Below are 24,945 nucleotides of genomic sequence, written 5' to 3' on the forward strand. Positions count from 1 at the left end.
ATCCTCTTTCCTCCTTCCTTATTTCTGACAGAGAAGCGAGCATCATCAGAGATGATGAAAGTTGCCGATCACTGACTTGCCCTGCAGAGAAGTCTAAATGTGTTCACAGTTAGCAGGATGAATCATAGGTGAAAGTGTGGGCCTTAGAGACCAACATGGCCAGGGATGAGCTTCAGGTTCCTCAAAGTCTTTGTATCCAAGCAGGAGCTACAGGAACTTCATAGCAAGATTCTGCAAAATTTATTTCAACGAGTGATCAAACATTAATCCACTAAAACCATCCCTGGGAAAAATTAGACTTCTGTAGAGCAGAATTTTCACTTCCCTTCCATTTCAGTAGGCTATGCTATCAGCTGCCAGCAGAAACCCGAGGCTGGAGCAATGGCGGCACGGCCTGTGTTAGCCTCAGTGTTTCCCAAGGAGAAGTACTGAGTCGAAGAAGGTCCCAGGTTTCTGGAGAATTATCTGACCCTCTTACAGGCTATTACACTCCACGCTAAGAAGCAGCAGAAGCAGACAATGCTTTCAAATGTCTTTAGGTATGGAATTGAGGGTGAATGCGTATGTCTGTCTATGTCTGTGTCTAGTTTCTCAAGGGATCTGCGCTTGGAAGGCTATATTTTCATATATAATCACTGACCCTAGCATAAAAGAGAATGCATCATAATACGGTCCTTTTGTATGCTCAGTGGCAAGCATTTAGGGCCACTTGGATCCTTTGGGCTGCTTACTCAATACCAAGGGTCTCTCTCTCCACCCTCTCCATGTTCCTCTGAGTCCTTGGAGCTATGCTCTTCCGCAAAGCCATCCAAGTCACTCAGCTCAGGGGACAGTGGCCACCTCTGCGGCTGAGGGCAGAGCATTCTCTGCATGGTGGCACACTGGGTCTCTGTTATGGCCATGCCTTGAGTTTTGGTTCTGGCTATTAGGATCAATTGGATTCTCCAATATAGATGAAATGGTAAGGCTTTATAAAAAGATCATTTAAGGGGAAATCCAGACTGCATACCATTTGTCAAACACAAAATAAACTTGACTTCCTGAGATGTTCGGCCAGATGATTTCACAGCTGCTACTAATGGGAGACCAGGCCCACTAATTGCCCAGATGAAATTATCCCACATCAGGGCTGAGTTACTAATGGATGCCAAACCAATTTGCTGCTCTCTAAAAGTTAGCTGTTCACTAATAGATGCCCCGGCTACCCAAACAAACATATTATTTCAATACCAAGTAAAACTTGTTGCCAGGGAAAAGGGTATTTTCTTCTCTGGTCCTTTGCCACAAAAAAAACCAAAAAGAAAAAAGAAACTACTTATTGACTCTGGGACCTAGTGACAAATATGTAACAAGTCCCTTATATCTTAGAGGATTTTGCTGTTTGTTTTAGGTTTTGTCCTTTGAGACATAGGCTCAGTATATATCTGTGCTCTCTTGCATCTTATTGACCTTGAGTTAGCAGAGATCCATCTGCCTTTGCCTCCAAGAGTGCTGGGATTAAAGGTATAGGTCATCAAACCCCGCAGCTTTAAGGTCAGGGAATAGTCTTCCTGGATGGGACATGGCTCAGTCAACAAAGTGCTTGCCATGCAAGTGTTGAATTCAGATTCAGAACTCCCATAAAAAGCCAGGAACAGAAGTAGGCATCTCTTATCCCAGAGCTAGCAAGATGGAGATGGGTAGAGCCCTGGGTCTCTCTTGCCCACGAGCCTGCCTAGATGGCTGGGCTCTGGGTTTTGTGAAATTCAGAGTCAGAAATAAAGGGCAAAGTGGGACAGAGGAAAACACCAGAATCAACCTCTGGCCTCCATGTGCAAGCCCATGCACACACATCCACACTTGCACACACACACACACACACACACACACACACACACACAAAAGAAAAGAATCAGTCTTCGACATTCCTAAAAGATTCTTCACCTTGGGGTCAAGTATGAAATGCGTATGCCACAGAACTCTAAGGATAATGAAAAATGAGAAATGAGATATAAGAGATGTCACAGATCCTTCTCTCTCTGTCTCTCTGTCTCTCTCTGTCTTTGTGTGTGTGTGTGTGTCCCCATATCCCCTAAGGATATTTAAGGTGACTGGGAAGAATTTCTGAAAGTGTGAAAGAGGAATTAGTAGAAGATGATTTAATCTGGTCACCAGCAGGCCCTTCCTTCCTCTGAATGTCTAGAACACTCAACTGAGCCATGCAGTTTCAAATCCTCAGCCTTCTTCTAGTGCTTTCCATTACCCTCCCCCAACACTCAGAAGCCCTTCAGGAGGGAATCCATCTCCACTTGGGATGCCCCAGCCCTGAGGCTGTAATCAGCCAACACTTGAGGCTCAGAAAATGTGTGTTGGGTGGTGTTGGGTTGACCGAATCCCCAAAGACCTCCTTGCTAGCTCTGTCTCAGAACAAAACAACACACAAAAAAACTCATCAACTTTATTGTATATTCAAAGCATAGATCATTATCTTATGGGTTTGTGTGTGGGGGGTGAGAATGTAGAGTTAGAATCCAGCCCTTCTCTCTTGCATCTAAGGACAGACACCCCATTAAAACACTGTGAGCTAACAGACACTTCCCAGAGCCAGCCAGGATCTCTGACCTGGGGAAGTGACATATATCAAGGTGAGTACTGGGGGACACACATTCCTCTCAACCCTTCTGCCTCCTGCCTGGGAACCAGAAAGCCTGGCGGCAGGAGACATCTCCCAGCCTCAGGAAAGTATAAGGAGAGTTTCCCAGCTCTTCCCTGATTTCCTCTCTTCAGAGCTCCCTGGGATACACGAGAACCTGTCTCGAAAAGGAACAGTCTTCCTGTGAGGTTTCAGATAAGGTTTCGAGGGACACTGAGGTGGATTACCGGGAAGCAAGGAGCTTATTTGAAAATTACTAATTCTGTGGAGGGAGTTTGTCCATCCACAGCCTTAGTCACTCTCTAATAAGCTCTCACGTAGTCCAGGCTGGCCCAGAACTTACCATGTAGCTAAGGATGACTCTGAACTTCTGCTTGTACTTTTTAAGTGCCAGGATTATAGTTCACCTCTATGGCTATTTTAATTTTGATCTTCTGTGCCATATGGCAGTACAGAGGTTTTTATTTTGATATTTTAATGATATCTAGTGCTTTTTCAAATTCTATTTTATATGATATACTGCTTCAGTAATGCTGAACCCGAAATAATTTTTTTTTTTAAAAAAAAAAAAAGGAAAGAGGGAAAGAGAGGGAATGCAGAGATAGCTCAGCAGTTAAAAGCACTGACTTTTCTTCCAGAGGTTCTGAGTTCAATTCCCAGCACCCACATGGTGGCTCACAACCATTCATGATGGATCTGATGCCCTCTCCTGGCAGGCAAGCATGCATGCAGATAGAGCACACAAATAAAGTTTTTAAAAAATAAAAGCGTGGGTAGCTTCCCCATGTCACGGATAATGGGACTTGGACACCAGCAGTTACATTAAGCCTCAGCTGAGCCTGGACACTTTCCAATGGGCGACCTAAGCAAAGCCCCGCAGTAGTGAAGAAATCTGCTACACAGATAAGGTGATATTCGGCCCCCTTGATTCTGCTCCCTTTGTGTATGCATTTAGGCAACAGTCATGGTTCTTCATAGCAATCCTTATAATGATACAGGTAAATCAAGGCAGTATTGCCAGGGTGTTTCTTGGTATACTACTCTACTGAGATTTCCCTGCAAAAAAAAATTCTCTTGGTCCTGTAACTGGGAACCATTCCACAGCATACCCTCTGCTTGACGCTTTTGCTGATTAAAGGTGGGGAATTGCTCTAAAGCCAAGAGCCCTGTTTAAACACTTAAAGGCCTCGGTTCCCCCATGGATGTAGAATACTTTCTTCATGCCTGGGTGGTTGAAAGCCCTTCCATGTATCTTCTGAGCCCGTGAAAGTGAACAGAGAAAGTGACGGGGGCTCCAAAGTAGAAGCAATACAGACAGACTTCTGGAACTTTTAGTATATTAACTGGTGACACCGGAAAGAAAGCACAGCAGTCCAGTGAATCCCAGAGTTCTCTGGAGAGAGATGGAGGGGCACTGGCCTGGGCTGGGGTGGTAGAGAAGGAGGGGCTCTACCCCTGGACTGGAGAAAGGGGAAGGGGCTGTGCCCCTGGAAAGGCTGTGATTTGGAGCTGGCTGTTCCTCAGGGCTTCTGAACTCAGGTAAAGGAACTTAGAGAATAGTTTGTCTTTGGAGAAAGACTCAGCCAGTAAAGTACTTTCTACCCAAGGATACACGCCTGACAGTGTGATTTGGATCCTCAGAGCCTGTCTTAAAGGGGGAAGGAGAGAACTGCTATCGCCACAAAGTTGCCCTCTGGCCTCTGCAAGTTACTGTTGTAGTAAAGTTTAAAAAGAAGAAAAGAAAGCCCATTTTAGAAGTGCTGTGCTGGACAAAGGGGCCTGCTACCTCTTGGCTTTGCCCAGCTCTCAGGAGACCTGGTGTTTACCCCAGTCTCCAGAATCAGAGATCTGGTGAGGGTCCTCAAGTGGAGATATGATGTCATCAGGAGCCTCACCCTAAGGAAAAGATGGCTCTTGGAATTTCCCAAGTTTCTTCCCCAGAAACCTGGCATGGGAAGTGTGAGAAAGGAGCATGCATGGATCAAGACCAGTTGTTAGAGTGAGACAAACAACAAATCAGAGAGCAGATCTGGAAAATACAGGAAAGAAAATCTCCAGAGCCAGGGTATGGAAGGGAGGTGAAATGGAGGACTAGGGAGACGGCTCGATAGTATGAGAATTGGCGGCATATACATGGAGACCTGTATTCAGATCCATAGCAGCCACATAAAAGAGCCACGGACAGCAGGGCAGGGTTCTAATGTTGGTGCTGTAAGAGTGCAGGCAGGAGGATGGCTGAGACTTATTAGCTCTCCTTTAGTCCCAGACTCAGCGAGAGACTCTGTCTCAAAGGACTCAGAGGAGAGTGATAGGGCAGGACACCTGGATGTCTTTGCATGGATGCAGGCCTCAAACACCCACACACGTGTGTGCACATATGCCATACACACAACAACAATAAATGCATATATGCAAAATAACCACAGACAGGTCAAATACAGAATGGGCGCCATACGAATAGTGGACCTTGCACCCTTACACACATATGTCCACACATAGCACACACACACACACACACAAACAAACAATAACAACAAATACATATGTGTGAGAAATCACCACAGACAGACCAAACACAGAAGGGCAACATACAAACAAAAGGAAGAAAGAGAGGACAGCGGAGAGCAGGGTGTCAGGCCCAGCACGCCAAAACTCAGCACATTGGTGCCAGACCCTGGCCTGGCCGTGGCCCTGTCCTGGAACTGGCTGACACTGTGCAGGGCGGAAAGACCTCCATGGAAACACCTGCCCGCGCTGAGGAGGAAGCAGCCGTTAGCAGCGCTGCTTCGGTGTGGAGGGCAGAGGCTCACACAGACAGCATCACCGGGTGCTAAGGGACCCTAAAAGGAGCAGCTTCCTGGTGAGGCTACGATGTGGCACAACCTCACTCTGCTCCCGCTTAAAAATAAGGGGCTTCCCCTAAGATGACCCCCAAAGGCTGTTGCAGCTTAGAAAGCGACCTCTCCTCCTACCCTGGAAATCCACTTTAATGGAAAACAGAGCTAACGGGCTTCGGGAACTCATCATATCCCGTGAGGAGCTGCTAATGTCAGGCCACACTCTGACACGCTCTGCCTTGCTTTCCTTGGCAAGCTGTTTTCGCTCGCTTCTCTGGGAGCTGGGGTTTTATACCGTGTCTATTTTTAGAAGCGGTGCGCAGTGGCTGCTGGGCCAACTACTCCAGCAGGCGGAGGAGAACTTTACCCTGGGAGAGGCATTCCATTCCATGACCTTGTTCTGAAGAACTTTCTAATTGAGATTGGGTGGTTTCCAACCTCTAAGAACTAGAAACCACTTCGTGAGATGGACCGGGATACCACGTATGTGCTTGTCAATCAGTGAGAAACTTGTCAGAAAGTGATTGGCCTGAAGATGGGGCAGGCAGATCCCATTCAGCCTTTTTTTTTTTTTAAATAAATAACACGCCATAGTTCGGAGGGTGATGCATGAACTTTCTGCTGGAGGTAGGTCAGTCATAATGCTCCCTCCACAAACTGATCTTTTTTCATAAAACCTTTCTAGAGTCCGTGCGCATTACCCATAACCACGTGGTCAGTTAAAGTAGGGACCTACCGGTAGGCACTCAGAAAAGCAATGCAAAGTAGGGCGAGTCTAACAGTGTTGGCCTTGCCTTTCCCTACCCCAGGTAATAAGGGCAATGCTGCTAAGCCCACTATAGCCCAGACCATCCTTCCCCTGGCACACCCGTAGCTTTAAAACCTCTTGTGTAAGCTCCTGATGGCTTCCTGCCACACTACAGACTGAACACACTTGAAAAGTCTTCGCTGCTGTTAAATACTCCGCTAATCCAGGTCGATCCCTGGGTATCGTTTTATTTGTCCAGTGTCTGTACTTTCAGGCCCCTCATTCACCACCCAAACTATAGTATACAATGTTCCCCCTAAATGGGTGGGGCTCAGGGCTGGAGAGATTTGGGGCTCAGTCTTTAAGAACAGGGTTAGGCTGTTCACAGCTGCTTGTCGCTCCAGCTCTAGGGACTCCATTTGTTTCCTCCTGTCCTCTGAGGGCAATAGCACTCACAAGCACATACTCCCTCAAACACACGTGCGCATTTACATAATTTAAGGTAAAATTGCAAATGTTAATGGGGCCAAAGAGATGACTTGAGTTTCAGAGCACCGACTGCTCCAGCGGACATGGGTTCTGTCCCCAGCACCAGTATGGCTTGAAACCGTCTGCAAGTCCAGTTCCAGGGATCTGACACCATCTTCTGGCCTCCAGGGGCACTCACTGTATGTGTAAGGTATACAGATATATACTCAGGCCAAACATCCATACACACAAAACAATTTATGTAAGAATTAAAAGAAATCAACACTATCAACAGAAAGAAAGAAGGGAAAGAAAGAAAGAAAGAAAGAAAGAAAGAAAGAAAGAAAGGAGGCCAGAGAACTCACTTTCTATTTTCCACAGCAAGAAGGTGGCTGCCACAAGCCATCCCATCATGCCATTGTGTGAAATCCTTATTCCCTGATGTGTGGCTATAATTTTTGAAATTGAGAATTCTCTTCTAGAGGGAACCTTATCAGACTCAAAAAAAAAAAAAAAAACTAAGGAAATTTGCAAGTCTAACCCTCTCCCCAAAACCACATAACTTACACACCGGCCAGGAATGGATATTTTTTGCTTGAGTTGCCTACAAGTTGGGCCCAAAGCTCCAGGCATGTACTTTTCTAAGCACCAATTGCGCATGCTGGGGTGTGCCTTACAGTGTAGTGGCTGCCATTGCGTCAGCAGGCGCCTGTGATGAACCCCAGTAAATGAATTGGTTCACCAAGGTAGGCCGACTCACATGGAATCATTTGCCATTAGGCCTTCTGTTCCCTATACAGAATGAATAGAGATTTGTCCGTGTCTCCTTAGGGGGAAAAAAAAATCCATGAAACATTCCACCATATCCTATCTTCTTAAGCAGTCCTGCTTACATCCCCTTTTAAACTCCCTGCCCATTTGTCTGTCTGTCTACAGAGCAAATCAGCCCAGATAGTCCCAGGCAAGTCCCTGCCCACTCCCCCAAACACCGGACCTTCCCTGGCTAAAGCTGTCTGAATCCACACGATCTTCCATATCCAACCGGCCACCACACCTCTCCCTCCACAGTAGTCTTCAGCACCACGCTCACTGGAGTGTTTTATGACTCCTTGTGGGAGTTGCAGCCCTCAGGGTGCCCTGCCTGTGGTAGTCCCACACACCTGCTTCCACCCTCTTCTTATATCCGGGACGCTTGTGTGTGCATATGTAACCAAGACATCATCCTGTGTTCCCTTGGCATACGAAGTCAAATTTGTCTTCTTTCATTTGGCACACAGAAGTTTGCTCCTGTCATCAAAGCTGATCTCCAGGGGCACCTGCTCTCTGTGCTTTCCCACACATCCCATTTAGAACTATTTACTGATCCCAAATGCCCTTCAGTTACTGCCGCTTTCTGTCTTACCTCCCCCTGAGAAACAGGTCACCCCTTTTCCGTACACCATCACTTTGTACTATTTTGTCCACGGGGACAGGGATGTCCCTTGCCTTGCCTATATTGCTAATGCTAGCACGTACCTCATTTATTGTGTGTGTGTACTTGTATGGGAAAGGGATACATACACATAAATGGGCACACATGAGGAAAGCAGAGGTAAACCTCAGGCATTGCTCCTCAGGAGCCACCCGCCATGTTTTTAAAGTTAGACTCTCTCACTGAGCATAGGGCTATCTAGTAGGCTAGGCTGGCTGGCCAGTGAGTCCCAGAGACTCTTCCATCTCCACCTCCCCTGCACTGAGTTTACAAGATGGCATCATACCATCCAGATTTTAACGTGGATGCTGGAGATGAAGCAGGTTCCTCCTGCTTGTGTGGTAAGTGCTTTATCATTGGCTCTAGTTTGATTTTTGTTGTCCCAAGCAGAAGCAGCTCAGGGAAGAAAGGGTTTATTTAATTGGCCGACTATTGACTTGAAGTCAAGTCAGGAACCCCATCAAGCCTCCAGGCACATCACAGCCATAGGCAGGAAGAAGCGCGTTCACACACACTGCCCTCTACTTATGCGTTTGGTTCCTGTTTCTAATTTAGGTCAGGACCTCTTAGGGGATGGTGTCGCGCACTGCTTGATGTAAGTGGGCTACCTTCTTACATAAAGTGATAATCAAGACCGTCCCCCACAAACATGCCACTGGCTAGCCTGAACTCTGTTATTCTTCATTGGAAGTTCTCTTCTCAAGAGATTATAGGTTGTGGCAAGGTCACAGTTAGACTAAAAAGTACACTGAGCTATCTTCTCAGCCCTTCTTAAAGATTTTTCAATGTCGGTAACCTAACAGAATACTGGGCACATAACAGATACTAAATTTTAATAACTTGGAGATATACCTTTTCTTTTTCATCCATTTTACATGCAAGACTTTTATTTGCTGATAATACTTTTTCTGTATGACTTGAAATTACCAATATTTTATTTTTAACCATTTATACTTTATTTTTTATTGTTTTTATTGAGTTATATATTTTTCTCCACTCCCCTCCCTTCCTTTCCCCTTCCCGTCAACCCTCTCTCATGGTCCCAATGCTCCCAATTTACTGTGAAGATCTTGTCTTTTTCTACTTCCTATGTAGATTAGATCCATGTATGTCTCTCTTAGGGTCCATTTTACCACAAATTTCAAGATGTCATTTTTTTCTGCTGTATAGTACTCCATTGTGTAAATGTACCACATTTTCCTTATCCATTCTTTGGTTGAGGGGCATTTAGGTTGTTTCCAGGTTCTGGCCATGACAAATAATGCTGCTATGAACATAGTTGAGCACGTGTCCTTGTGGTATGATTGAGCATCCTTTGGGTATATACCCAAACACAGTATTGCTGGGTCTTGAAGAAGGTTGTTTCCTAATTTTCTAAGAAATCACCATACTGATATTCAAAGAGGCTGTACCAGTTTGTACTCACACCAGCAATGCAGAAGTGTTCCCTTTACCCCACATCTTCTCCAGAGTAAGTTGTCATCAGTGTTTTTGATCTTGGCCATTCTTACAGGTGTAAGATGGAATCTCAGAGTTGTTTTGATTTGCTTTTCTCTGATTTGTCCTACTTTTTCAGTTCAACATGCTTGCTCTTGATTTGTAGCTACTGCTCTCACACAGACCCCCTCTATCATATATTCTAGAACCCACTTCTACCACACCTCTAGAATCAGTTCCTAAGTCATTCTCAATGTCAGTCCTCCCTCCTGAGTCAGCTGGTCAGAGTCTCACAGAAAGGGCCTCACCTGCCATTTCCTGCTGCCTCTCACAAAGCCAGCACGTGAGACACAGAGTTCAGGAACAATAAAGTTTTATTGACCTGCTGATTTAAGATCTACAAAAGAGAAACCTTACAAAGACTGGGAGCTCAACCAGAGGCTCGCCCTTTACTTGCAGCTGTGAAACCTGTATTGTGGAGTGAGAATACACTGTACTCTCAAGGGAGCAGCTGAGCCATCACCTTCATATTTTCGGAGTATATCTCCCAACCCTCATCTGAGCCTAGACAACCTTCCCGGCTTTAATTCGGAAAAATATATTTTGGCTACTATCCAATATCTTTTTCAACTCTGGGCAATGAAACTCACATCTTGAAATTTGTGGTAAAATGGACCCTAAGAGAGACATACATGGATCTAATCTACATAGGAAGTAGAAAAAGACAAGATCTTCACAGTAAATTGGGAGCATTGGGACCATGAGAGAGGGTTGACGGGAAGGGGAAAGGAAGGGAGGGGAGTGGAGAAAAATATATAGCTCAATAGAAACTGTAGTCCCAGGCAGTTTTTCACTCTTTGAGTTACCTAAACTGGATTGAACTTCACGTGTAGCCCAGGTTGGCCTTAACCTTATAATTCCCCAGCCTCCTTCTCTCTAGTGGCTGAAATTCCGGGTCTGGGCCATCATGCCCTGCCTTGCTCCTCTCGATGTTTCTTTATTGACATACCGTAAGTTCTTGGGTCTGAGGAAAAGTGTGGTAAACCCTGTTGGCACTTGGTCCTAGTGACCGGAGGGGTAGCATTTTACCCCTTGTTTTATGCAGCATTGTCAGAGCCCTGAGCCCTACAGAGTCTCGCCGGTCCTCAGTTGGCGTGTGAATACTGATGGCTTTGCCATGCTTCTCAAGGGCCCGTGACTGTTGCAGAGCTTGGCCTAAGTAGATGTTGTTCAAAGCCAGCTTGTCCACACAGATGGACACCGTAGGCACTGCTTATAGAATTGAACGGTTTCACCAGCACTTTATTTTGTGTGCACGAGGGTTTTTCCATCTGGCTCAACCCAGTTACTCTGCCTCTTGGTTTCAGACAAGAATAAAATCTCTGTTTCTAAGAGTTGCTACTGCAAATACCAAAGTCATACCCACTGCGTTCCTTCCTCTCTTGTCACCACAGAAAAGAATAAAGGGCATTTCTGCCGCCACAGGCCAGTGCCCACAGGCAGTCCTTCCAGTTATTTGCTCCCACCTTCCATATTTACCTTAGGTGTGAGCACCGAAGCCCTGGAACGTTAGGTGTTTGCTAAACAATGCATTCTCTTATTTATTTCAGCGGTTGCCATGTGACTGTCGCCCGCAAGCACTCTGAGTGCCGCCGATGGCTTTTAGCTGACCTGGATCTTACTGTTGATCCAAAGGCTCATTTGAAGAGGGGAAGAACTGCCTACAAACCCCTAAGGGAGCAAGGCTTTCAGCCCAGACGGCTGACATTTGTCACTACAGAGAAATGAATAGATCCCTTAGTTTCAGGTAAAAGATACATGCTATATTCACAGGGCAGTCTTGGGTTTCTGTATCTTTGAATGTGTGAGATAAGTGTGTACAGGCATGTTTTGACACATTCACATGTGTGAGTGGGGGCACGTGCGTGTCATGGCATGCACATGGTGGGCAGATGTCAGTCCTCACCTCCTACCTTCCTTGAGGCAGGATCTCTTGTTGTTCCTTGCTCTGTCCACTAGGCTCGCTGGCTGATTGTTCTTTTCTGGGTACACTGGGCTCACTGGATGACTGGTCCTTGCTGTGTACACTAGGCTCGCTGGCTGACTGGTCCTTGCTGTGTACACTGGGCTCACTGGATGACTGGTCCTTGCTGTGTACTCTAAACTCACTGGCTGATTGTTCCTTGCTGTGTATACTAGGTTTGCTGGTTGACTGGTTCTTGCTGTGTACACTAGGCTCACTGGCCGCTGTTTTCTGGGTTTCTCCCATCTCACTGTAGAAGCACCGAGACCACAGACATGCACTACCATGCCGGGCTCTATGTAAGTTCTAGAGATCCAAACTGATCTTCATGATTGTGTAGCAAGCACTTTCCACACAAGCCATCTCCATAATCCCTGTCTCATACTTTCGAAGGAGTCTCTTCTGTTGAGGAGCAGAGCTGCCAATCAAAGCGGTTTTCCCATGCACCCATTAGAATTCATACACAAGTGGATTCTGAACACTGGGTGTGGGGATATAGCTTGACAATAGGACTTCACCTTGACAAAAATAAAAGCCACTTTCCTTGTGGTTTTCCAAAAGAAACCATAGCATCACCTGAGGCTCGAATGGTAAGAGATTAATGGACGGCATATCATATTTAGCTTATATAAAATAATATATCTCATACATAGCTTGCCAATAGAATTTCACCTTGGCAAAAATGTAGCCTGAGGCTTGAATGGTAAGAGATTAATAGATAGTATATTATACTTATTATTTTATGAGTGAACAATTATCTAGAACATGCTGAGAAATCAAGGTGCAATATAAAAGCTTGGCAAAAGCCAGCACACCTATAAAAGAATAAGGGTCAGAAAGGAAACTTCCATCAGCACAAATTATTTGCTGACACTGTCATTTCAAAACAATGCCAGAATTGTTGGACTTTTACCCCCATTGGACTCTGTGACTGTGCTGAGAATTTCAATTCAAACGTAAAGAAAGGAGAAACAGCTAGAAAGAAGTGGAGACCTTAAACTCACTCAAGACAATCTTGCTTCTTGTCAGGATGGAAGAAAAGATTATACAATACAATGGTTATCAGACTCTGAGAACAGGGAACCATGGGAACTGTGTACATCTACCAGACTCTGTGGAGTGAACAATCAACTTTGGAATTGAGCAGGGTGAGGCTGCTTAAAATTTTAGTAAACAATAGACAAGCAGACATACAGACAGAGATAATACGCACCTATAGGTAAGCATATAGATAGATGAGAGATAGATAGGTAGATAGATACAGATATAGATAGACAGATACATGGATTATATATAGATATATTGTATATATAAATAGGTTGATTAAATATAGATGATAAATGATACATAAATAGACAGGTAATGCATAGATAGATGATATCTAGATAGATAGATAGATAGATAGATAGATAGATAGATAGATAGATAGATAGATAGAACAAGGATATATTGCAGATTGACCCTCTTAAATCTTTGGCAGAGTCTAGACTTGCGGCTCACTTGCAAAAGCTATCAAATATAGGGAAAGAATTGAAATAAGTTGGAGAAATGACTCCAGGCCCCCACACTATTCTGGTGGAAGTCTGTGTTTCTATGTCGTAGAGTAAGAGAGGACCTAGTAGACACGCAGTGAGTTTAATCTTCACAGGACTCTGCTCCAAAAATGCAGTCAAAATAACTAGACAAATCCATTCCAATGATTGAACTTGCAGTGAAGAATGAGGCTTGATCCTCCTTAAAGGAATACAACAAAACATTAAAGGAGCAAACCAAGCAGCATTGAATCTGGAAGCCAAGATACATTGAGTATGCCCACGATTAGCTAGGTGCAGCTCAGAAGGGATGTGCAGAGGACAATCAATCCATAAATTCATAGGCAAAAAAGATGATCAAGGTAGGGGAGAGGAACATTAAAATTGCTCTATAACTATACATATACACTTACAAACATAGAAGGAACATGAACCCGATCAAGAGAGTCTTGGCGGGAAATTCAGTAACTCACACAGACAGCAAATGACTTGAAAGGTGCAAATGACCAAACTCACAGGTGAAGAAAGCAATGACCGAGATGGCCCGAGTCTGTTACGTATACCAGTTTGTAAAAGGAAAGAAAATATTCCCACAAAAATGTCCCCAGTGAAGACCACTCTACTGGTGATTTCTATCACGCTCTTAAGGAAAGAATAATAGCAATTATATTAAAATCTAGCACACAAAATAGAGGCGGCACATTCCGACTCATTTCTATAAGACACCCAGACAAAGGAAGGTAAATAAAGTCGCAGACCAGCATCCTTCATGAACAGGTTTGCAAAAGACTTCAACGAAATTATAATAAATCAATTCTAGAAATCATAAAAGTATTAATACATATTGCAGAAAGGCTATCTCGAGGTTGATTTCACATTTGAAAATGAATTATTGTATCACAATAAGTGGAAGAAAGGGGTGCTGGAGAAGTGACGCGGGAGCTAAGAGATGCTATCACTTTTGCACGGAACTGGAGTTTAGTTTCCAGCATCCACTGTGGGTGGCTCACAACCACCTGACACTCCAGTTCCAGGGCCTCCGACGCCCTCTTCTGGCTCCAATGGTATTACACTCATGAACCACCCTCTACCATACACATAATTAAAAAATAAAATAAAACCTTAGGTAAAGAAAAATTGAGAGAATAAGGAAAGGAGAAGGACAGGGGGAAAGGAAGAAAACCAAAACCAGCTTTTTGGTACCAAACATGAAGTGAGCTTGACAGGAAATATAGGCTTAAAGCAATAATATTTCTGAACAAAAGATAGGAAGACATTCTTAGTAACCCATAGTTAGACAAATCTTTCTAAATAAAGATGCACAGCTCGCTTTGGCATATGAATTCTGTGCTTTGGCAAAGGTTTGAATGTGTCACCCAGAAGTTTTGAGTGCATCGTAACTGCACTGAGTGGTGGTAACTTGAAGAGGCTTCTAGATCACGAAGGCGGCACCCCCAGAAAGTGTGACACACCTCTCAGACAACTTATTTTCCTACGCATGTCACACCTCTGCTGTTCTTAACAGATCCCCGTCCCCAGTGTCGTGTTGTGACAAAGTCAGATGGTACACCTGACTGTTTGGCTTTCCATCCACCAGAGTTCCAGGCCAAAAAAAGCCTCCCTTGTTTATACACAACATGGTATTTCATCAGAGTGATGGAGCCCTGTCTTCAAGTGACTGTGGTCATGAAAATGAGAAGTCAACTGCAGGTTCATAAACTATTTGGAAACTATTAGGTCATTGAAAATGTCTTTCAGTGTCTAAATGATGTTTAAAACTATCTGCAATAAGAAGACAAAATCCTAAAATGACAAAATGAACAAGCTATTTGAGTAAATGTTTCCCCAAGAAGACGTAAGGAAGAAGAACATGTCATTTGGTTCCATATCACACACAGGTCACTGGAAGAGACAAAGCCCAGTAATGAAAGAGATAAAGTCTTGTCAAGTGTTGATAGTCACGTTGAAACAATGTGACAGCTTTTGAAAGTAGGAGTAATTTAACTAAAAAGTTCCACTGTAATATTACCAAGGGGGGGAGGGGGATCAAAAGCCTATATATTGTAACAACCTCATCTTTAACAGCCAAGACTGTGGAATTGTCCAAGTACCCATCATTGAATGCGTAAACCAAATGTAGCATGTCATACATAGGAGGCAGAAAGGAACAAACTCTGGGTAAGTAGGTCAATGCAAATGAACTCAAAAGCATTAAGAAATTGCACACAAATGGTAGTATGGCGTCTCACTTAATTTATATGCCTTTTTAAAGACAGTTCTGGGAATCGAACCCCGGGCTTTGCATTTGCTAGGTAAGTGTCCTACCACTCCGATACACCTTATGTATTCTTTAGAAAACAAAACCATAGAGGTGGAATGAAGATTAATGGCTCTGAGAGGCAGGATGTGTCTGGGAGGACTCTGCGAGGTGATGAACTCGTTCTGTATGAAGACTGTGGTAGTGGTGTTGCGGCTATGCGCGTCTTTCAACGCTCATAAAAGTATATACCTAAATGGAATTTTACTGTATTAAATTATATTCCAATAAAATAGACATACTAAATAATAGAGTATAAGGTATATCATGATTCATACTAAGAGTAGCATCAAAACATAATTTCAGATACATGAATTTGCACTCATGATTGTCACAGGAAGCACACCCATGTAATTTCAGAAAGGCTTGCTAGGAATAAAAAGGGAGTGTGGCTGGGGAGTGATTCTCTGCTATGTGTTTCAGTTTTCCAATGATGTAAATAAGCTGCTTAGTCAAAGGAGAGAGAAGACCCTGGATTAATTGCAAGCAACAATTTGTTTTCACAAGCAAAAAATCTAAGACTCAGAGGTCAGTAATGTCTCCAGTGTTGTGAGCCAGAATCCAGCCCTAGCTCCAGACTTCTATCCAAAAGACAAGGACAGCACAAGAACCTAGCCCAGAGCAAGCTTCAGTAAATGTGAGGTTCAGTTTCTCTTTCTCTTCTGGGCCAGATGGTTGCTCACCAGCATTTAGAGAAATGGGCTCTGCTTGGTTGCTCACCTAGCATCCCAGAGCACACCAAGAAATGAGCCCTCCAATAGCAAACCCAGTTACATTTCCCCAAACCAACACAGGCCAATTGAGCTCAACAGTTATTTCTCAGACCCGACTATGGGTTAGATTCTGCTAACCGTTCTGGTTATATAGCAGCTGGATGTGCTTTTCATTGTGGAGTTTTCTTCCTGGTGAGGAACTGAGGAGAACTAACCAGATCATGTCACTCTATGGTGACAAGCATTATGACAAAGGTAAACACTGAGGGAAGGTGCCTCAGAACTGCCCTAAGGGTTGGAGATATCTTCTTCCCAGGATATGAGTTCAGAAAGGAGAGGAAAGGTTGACCAGATGGAGGAAATGAGTGTATGCCGTGCAGTGGGCTTGTCTATGTTTATTCATAGAAGGGGGCTGAGAGACATCTTTAGGCCCTTGTCTGTTATCATAAACACTCAGTCCTCCTGTTCCTCCCCTGCCAGCTGTATGAAACTCTGTCCCAGCTGCATGGGGTCTTTGGAAAGGATATAAAAAGGAGAGCAGAAGCGTAATGGGGACTCCATCCACATAGCTGTGAAAAAGTCACCATTAAGGCTCAAGTGGGACTTTCTAAGGATGTGGTTCTTTGGGGTCAGCCATGCTGATGTAAGTGACTATACTCGTATAAAACCAAAGGACTTAATGACTTACCAATGTACTTGAGTTGAATGGCTTTTTCTGTATGTTACCATGCCCTATCTAAAATGAACAGTTGCTTGTTTGGATCTCTTCAGGAAAAGCTCACCAACTTTCAGAAATAGCAAGACTGCTAAGTTGGATCATTTATTTTCGAGACTCCCACCACCTTCCTTTAGAGAAATAATATAATTCTCAACTGCTGACTTGAGTAATGCTTCCTTTTACTCCTTTGAAGTGAAATCTCAGGATGACAGAAAGGTTTAGAGCAAACAGTAGACTACCCAGGAAAAACAGGGAGTAGGTCACACAACGGCATGCTCTGCTCCTTCCCACATGGCATTAGAGACAGGAGCTCTGACATAGGGAAGGAAGAATATATGTGTCACCTGACAGGACATTTTGCCTAGAGCTTTGGAATGTTCCTGAACCTTCTGAAACACACAGATGACCACCCCGCCTCCCAGGCTGCAGGTGTCATAATAAAGAAGAACACTCTTGACTGACGGCCTAGAAAGCCAGCTTGCCACAGACAGCTCTGTGACAGTCTCTAGAGCTGTCTAGGTCTCATCATTGGTCTGGGATTCTATGACGTCTTTGACTGGTGGAATTGACTTACACATGGGTCCCTCAGAAATGGCTCTGAAGGAGAGTGGGTCTGGATGGAGTTCTCAGCAATGTGATTAAGATGAAATTATAGCATGGCTAGTGATCTGTTGACGCCAACCCATTGCTTCATTTCTCCATGCCTCATTGGTTCTGTGGAAGACACATGCTCAGGAGACAAGCTTGGGCCAACGCAATATTCTTACAAAAATTTCCAAGAACTTACATCCTTAACGGGGACATTAGAATTACGTGTCCTTCCTCATCATGGAACAGGAACACCTGCCAGTGTGTTCTTAGCCTGGCATTACAGGCCTATCCAGGCCTATTTTTATACTAAAAACAATAGTAGATAGTTTTGTGCTGATTTCATACATTTCTCATCAATGAAGCAGTTACAAACATGCAGAAGTAATCGATAAAACAATATTTCACTAGTTATCTAGCTTCTACTGAAGGAGTCTGGGTATAAAAAGCCAAACACTTAAATGTTTGAACTTATCCAGACGATGAGTTGGAAGGTAAAAGCGCTCATTGCACAGAGACACTTACAATTAAATCTCTGAATGAATCTTAGATATAAATCAATCAAGGCGGATGTCTTGGTCCTGCTCTGGGTGGCAAGTGGAAATGTAATTTGGTTGTCTGGTACAATAATTTGCTAACGAATCCTCAAAAAAAAATTCTAGTACTCTTGATAACTTCCAGGATAAATTCCAAGTTCCTTAGTTTGTAGGCAAGTGACATACTAGCTCTTCATCTTTATCATCCGGCACCATCATGGGCTTCTGTTCACCCAGCCACATGAATCTAGTCCTATCCTTGTGCACCTCTGCTGGGTCCCGCTAGTGCTATCCCCTCCAGCATTGGCTGAGCTGGGAGATTCAACATCCAGGTCCAGCTTCGTCTCCTTCACTGCCAAGTGGGGTTTTATAGTTTCTCACCTATGTTGATAAACCTCGTTCGCCTTCAAGACAAATGCACTCAGTGAGTAGCTCATAGAAATTCCTCGGAAGCGGGGCTGGAGAGATGGCTCAGAGGTTAAGAGCACTGGCTGCTCTTGCAGAGGTCCTGAATTCAATTCCCAGCAACCACATGGTGGTTCACAACCATCTGAAATGAGATCTGGTGCCCTCTTCCTGACTGTAGGCATACAAGCAGACAGAATGCTGTATACATAATAAATAAATAAATAAATCTTTTTAAAAATTCCTAGGAAGAACTTGGATGCTGGCAGGACCTGATCTCATCAGGCACTGGCCAAGGATAGAGCCCCAGACCTTCCTATGGCAGGGGAGAGGAAGGCCTATGAATCAATACAAAATGCAAGCATTCATCCACAATATCCTTGCATTTTTCACTTCAAATTATATCAATCTGGTACATTAAGAATATAAAATATGTAAAAGTTATTATTTAAGAGGATTTGGTAAAACATAAATACATATGTTGCTTAGTGTCTTTAATTCCAATTCTGACATTCTAAGACCACATGAATTAGCTTGAGTAGAATATCCTGAATTCCATGACTCTTGGCACCACAAGCTCCTGATATGATAGAGCCTCAATAAAATGTTTGTTGAATATACTTTTTTTTTATTAGGCTATAGCAAAGGAAACGATTTAGTGACACTTCTTAAATCCTGAGTCAAGTTATTAAACAATTATTTCTTTAGAAAAAATAATTCTAGAGCCATGGATGGTGGCACATAGCTGTGAGCCCAGCACTTAGGAGGTGGAGGCAGGAATATCTGGAGTTACAGGCTATCCTCAGATACATAGTGAGTTCAAGGATATCTTAGGCTACATGAGACTCCATCTGAAAATAACAACACAAACAAGACCTCCACAAAACATAGGATAGGAAAAAACCCTTGGCTGAGTGGCCAGAGTCCCAGCTCACCACTGGCTAGAAGCTCTGGACTGTGAGTCTCAGAGACACTAACCACTAACAGGGCTGCTCGTTATATCACCTGCCTTCAGGACAACACGAGTTACAGTTCCTATGAAAAACTTGAATGCCACTCAGACTTGTTCTTTCCACAAAACGTGTGTCTCTCCATGTGGACCTCGGGAGTGTTCTAATCACAGACCAGCTCTGAGGACCTCGGGAGTGGTCTAATCATGGACGGGCTCTGTAGACCATGATTGCCATTGTTTTAAAGAGACAGAATTCATGTGAGCTGAACAGGAGTGTTGGGTCGGTTTACTCCAGTCTTTCCAACCACGCTCAAATCTAGAGATAATCCCTGTCACTATTCTCCTAAGGTGGATGACTAAAGGTTCCCTCTGTGAACACAATTGACAAACATCTAGGGCTGTGCACCATGCAACCAAAGGCCGTAAGAGCTGGAGTGGATTGCGTTTCTAATATGAGGGAATTTAGACACAGGGATATTTCAGAACACACCATTGACGCAGAACGATAGACCAGTGTTCTTTTCACAATATTATATCCTCACAGTAGAATAAAACAATCATGTAGCTATTCAGTGTTTACCGGGGCAAGCCTTATTCTTAAATAAGTGATTTTTTATAAGGTTCAAATTCAGTATAATAAATACTTTGGACCCTTGGATATTGACACTCGTTGTATGTCAGACAAGATACTAAGCGCCCTACGTGCATCAACGTATGTGACATTCAGCACACCCCTACGAGGGATGGGTCAGTATAGCATCCATTTTGCCAAAATGGATGGAAAGCAAACCGAAATGGAGGGAAATTAAGAATTCAGCAAAATTTAATTTGCAAACTGGGGATGAAAGCGAATGGGTAGAATGCTTGCCTACCAGCACAAGGCCTGGATTCCATCCCCAGCACTGCACAAAACCAGGCGTGGTAATCCTAGCACTCGGGAGGTAGAGGCAGGGAGATCAGAAGTTCAAGGCCATCCTTGGCTACATCAAGTTAGAGGCTAGCCTGAGCTACAGGAGACTCCTGTTTCTCAGATAATCAGTGCTCCCCGCGACTAATGCCACCACCGGTGTTGCATGTGACAAAAGGTGTGTATTTGTAACACTTCTTCATGATAAGCCTTATCAGACTGCTTGTTTGTCTTAGCCTGAAACAAAACACAAGAACGCTTTTCTGCAACCTCTTCGCCCTCTTCCCTCCTCTGACGCACACATTCAGACATCAATTGGGAAAGTTCACCTCCTCAGTCACATGTGCCCTGAGAGAAGTCCCTGGTTGAAATGGGAAGAATAACCCCATTCCCTCAGTAGCTAAAGCCTCTAGAGTTAACCTGACTTTCCGTTCTTTAAACTCTACAGCAAACCCATCAGCAAAGCCCTAGGACTACTTCTTCGGGCTACTTCCCACCTCCCATTGCTCCCCTGCTATCACGGGGAGCCTAATCCAACCTCAGATCCTGATTTCATCTTCCCCATACAGTCCGTTTTTTATAAAACAGGGCTCCTTTAGAAACGGTCCAAAGATTGCCTGGGCCACTCAGAGTGAAAATGAAAGTCCTTATGATGCCCAGCGGCTGGTGCAGCCTAGCCTCCCATCACCCCACCCTCTGCTTCCCCACACCCAGCCATAGTGCGTTCTCCCTCCGCCCCTGCTCTGTGGGAAGCTGAATGATGGTCGCAACTACGTTCCTACTAATTCCCCGAAAGAGGTGAATGTTACTTAATGTGGCAACGTGAACTCGTAGATGAAACTAAACTAAGGCTCTTTAAATGATACTATCTTAGGTTATTATTAGGTTCAATCTAATTGTCTTGCCAGAGAGAGAGAGAGAAGAGAAGGAGGGGACAAGAAGGAGGAGGAGGAAAAAAAGGAGGAGAAAGAAGCCAAAGTACAATCTGTGGCCTCTTCATAACATAATGTTGCTAAGACAAAATGCCAACTTAAAGAGCTTCAGTCTAGTATCTGCCTTCTATCATGGGAGTTTAACAGTTTAGGAGCTCCTTGCTACTGTCACGCAGCATCTTTCATTGCTGGTACCAGCAGGAGACACCCTCATTCCTTTCTCCAAACCCCTCTTGGGGCTTGATTCCAACCCCAAGGCCAGGATAATTTCCACGGGGATCATCACTTTGCCAGGTCATGTCTTGATGGACTAGTGAGGATGGTAATGACCCTCCGTGTCTCATTGCAAGAAATGACGTGGATATTTCTGTCTTGAGAAGAAATACATCTAGTTTCCCTTTGTTAAAAGTTGGTTTGGACAGTGTGATACCGTTTTGATGTAAACACAGAGACGGGCAGGCTGCTTGGTGTCACCTCCTCCACAGACCCTCTACTGGCCTCCCCTTGTTCAGCTCAGCATCGTCTCCAGAACACACACAGCCCTTCTCTGTCCCGCATGCCCACTGTCCTTCCATCCTTCCTCTTACAGCAAGGTGTTCGTTTCTCAAGAGCCAAAGTCACATCTTCCACAGCCCTTCTCCCCCAAGTACTTGGCATAGTACCACCCAAGTATGAAGGAAGCTCCATGCAATCTTTTTAAAATGCAGGTTGAGGAAGACCCAATATGAAAAACAAATTAGAAAACAATGTATATTAAAATATTCAACTGACAACGTTTATTTCATTAGAAGTATATTGGAAACCATGAAAGTGAGAGATTATCACAGAATAGGGATTTCATAGGTTCAAAGAGTAATTTTTTTAACACGGTCTCATTGTAGCCTATGTTAGCCTGGAACTATGTAGCCAAGGATGACCTTGGACTTCTGAGCTTCTTGGTTCCACCTTCTTGTACTAAAAATAGATTTTCTCTGGCCCTGGAAGTTTTGTTGACGCTAGGGGTGGTGTAAGGTGAGTGTGTTGGCAAGCACTCTACCAACCAAGGTCTAATCCCCAGACCCAAGAGTAACCATTTCTTTTTCTCACTCATGTATATGTATGTGGTGCATGTTTTGGGTGCATGCATGTATATCTGCATGCAGGAATATGCATATGAAGGTCTAGGACTGCCCCCAGTAGTCTTTCGGATTGCTTTCCATACTCATTGAGGCAGAGTGTCTCAGATGAACCCAGAACATGGCACGTCAGCTAAACTTGCTAACTAACTTGTTTCAGGGATCCCCTTCTCTGTCTTGTGAGCTGGACTGCCATACCCAGCATCTACGTGGGTTCTGGAGATCTGAACTTCATCCCTCACACTCGAGCGGCTGGGCTTTAACCACTGAGGCATCCTCTCCACCTTAGTATTCATTTAAATAGCAAAAAAAATAGCAATATACACGAATATGTTCGCACATGAAAAAAATTGGGTACACGGTGGGGGGTTGGAGTGGAGGGGGTCTACTGCTTTGATTGACTTTTAAAACTGTGGATCACGTCATATTTTGGCCATATTCATAATCATAATAACCTTTATGACATTTTCAATTTAATACAAAGGTCGCTAAAGACCTCTGCTTGGGTAACATAGGCATTAAATATTAACACACGGTTGGCATCTTGGTACTTCTGAGATTATTTCACACCGTCAGCTCTTGAGTTTTATTAGTGTTGGCAGAGCAGACACGATGAAGGCGCAGAGTTTACTGCCCAAGCATCTGGAGTACGTGTGACCTTAGAAACGCCAGGGGGAGGTCCTGAAGGGAGAGCACTCTCTCTCGCTGGCTTCGGTTCCGTTCTTAAAAATCACGTTGATAAAGGAAATATACCCATGCAGGATAAAGCAGCTAGCATCTACTACAAACGTAAAGAATTGAGCAGCAATTTCTGGTCACTCATTCAAGCTCTTAAAGCGAGCTCTCCCTGTGGTTTATGAAAGTCGATGATTAGACACAAACTTTAAATGAACGGACTTTCTAATGCAGGTCATTTTGAGAAGTCCTGAAACTATTCCAAATGATCAACTTAATCATCTTTGCTCTGTGGTAGGGACGGCGACCCACTCACTAGGACATCAAACATCTTCCCCTGGTCCACAGAACAAAGCCTAACACCAAACACCTCACCCTGTGGGTGTGTGCCGGTCAGAGGCAGCCCTTACCTTCACATACAGGAAGATCTCAGGGCTGCTGGAAACTGCTTTATTTTCTTCCAAACTAAGAGCAGCAGAAGCGTAGGTAGGGAAGTCCTGGCTGGCGGGAAAGGCCTTGCTGTGCTGAAGCGTGAAGCTCGGTGAAGGAGCCGAATCCTCCTTGACCATTCTTCCACTCTGCTGCAGTTCCCACAGCAGAGGCTCCAGGCTCTGCCTTGGTGAGTGTGGGCTTCTTCTGGGGATGTCCCTGAGCTCCTGGGGCTCAGAAAACACCTCGTCAGGCTGGAGGTAGCTTCCTGCTTCTGGCTCCAGGGAGGCTGAGGTAGCCTCCTCCCGGTTCAAGGCATACACCGACAGAACATCGTATTCCTGGTTTTCTAACTGAGGGGCATGCAGATGATTTTCACCCCTCAAGTCTTCATGGACTCCATCATATAAAGGACCCTCATTTTCCTCCAGCTGGGGTGGACCTTCGTCTCTCCTCCCCTTTTGGATTGTGTCATAGATGTCACTGTAGTCTTCATTGCTCATGCTGCTTGGTCCAGTAATTCCTCTCCCAGGCAGAGCCGAGCAGGACGGGCTAGGGAAAGGATGAGGATGCTTCCCCACCACGCAGAGGAGTCAATGGCTTTTGAGACGCAGCCCTCAGCAGCAGCTATCAATGACAGGTCTCTAGCAATCATTTACCGGAGATTTAATAAGCAAACCACAGGTCCAATGGATGGAAGATAAAGTTCATCCACCCGGTTAACTCCTTCAGCTCCTGAGGAGGCTTTCGGCTAGACTCTGGTGGTTCCTCCACTGCCAGTAACTCTGGGAAGTCCAAGTATCAGCCCAGTCTGAGCAGAAATTCTGCAATTTTAGCCTCTTGGAGGAGCCCTCTGCTGGAATCACCCTAACTACTGACCTATCCAAGAAAACTACGGGTCAGTGGCAACCTATAATTCAGTGTAGAGCTGCCTGCTTACAGCTGAATTCATCGCACAATGATCCTTTGCAAATTGATGTCCTGTTATGATTTCCACACAGCCCAGCAAAGTAACTGATTTCAGTTACAGTTCTTATCTGGAGACACCAGAAGGTGATTCAATGGCTGAAGGAAAAGAAGATAAGAACCCTGCGGCCCATCAATACCAACCACACAAAGTGAGACTCAAACATCGGTCCCTTTGGTTTTTATCTTTAGCCTTCACATCAAACACGGTTGTCCACCGTCAACAGACATCCACTGAGAGGGTCCCATACACAGGATTCTCAACTGAGTACCAATAAAGGAAGCAGAAGAAACTCTGGGGAGAAAGAATAAATGATAGCCGGCAAACCCTAGCAGACACAGAAAAGCGACTGGAGGTGTTGGGTGGAGTTGACCTTAGCCTGGGCTGTGCCCTAAAGGGCTTTATGTGCAAGGCCAGCCCACAAGTGTCATCCACAGAGGCCGCCCATCTTCCTGCACGTGCTCTTGGTAGTCTGGTGCTCCCTTCCACTAAGGACTGTTTCTCTTCAGCATACCAATTGTCCCTCTTTTCAAAGTGAAATTT

The 24,945-nt window shown here is 44.5% G+C and overlaps 1 protein-coding gene across 1 annotated transcript in view; it reads right to left on the minus strand.

Annotated features, from left to right (window-relative positions):
* The window catches only part of Clic5 (CLIC family member 5), a 156,394-nt gene extending 132,335 nt beyond the window's left edge, over nucleotides 1–24,059 (minus strand). Inside the window, exon 1 of the mRNA XM_048445221.3 lies at nucleotides 23,417–24,059. Within this exon, the coding sequence (XP_048301178.3) occupies nucleotides 23,417–23,938 (522 nt within the window). The 5' untranslated portion in view covers nucleotides 23,939–24,059. The remainder of the gene's footprint in view (nucleotides 1–23,416) is intronic.
* Nucleotides 24,060–24,945: the final 886 nt, after the last annotated feature.

This window comes from Myodes glareolus, chromosome 18 (genome assembly GCF_982192425.1).
Source record: "Myodes glareolus chromosome 18, mMyoGla1.1, whole genome shotgun sequence".
NCBI lineage: Eukaryota > Metazoa > Chordata > Mammalia > Rodentia > Cricetidae > Myodes > Myodes glareolus.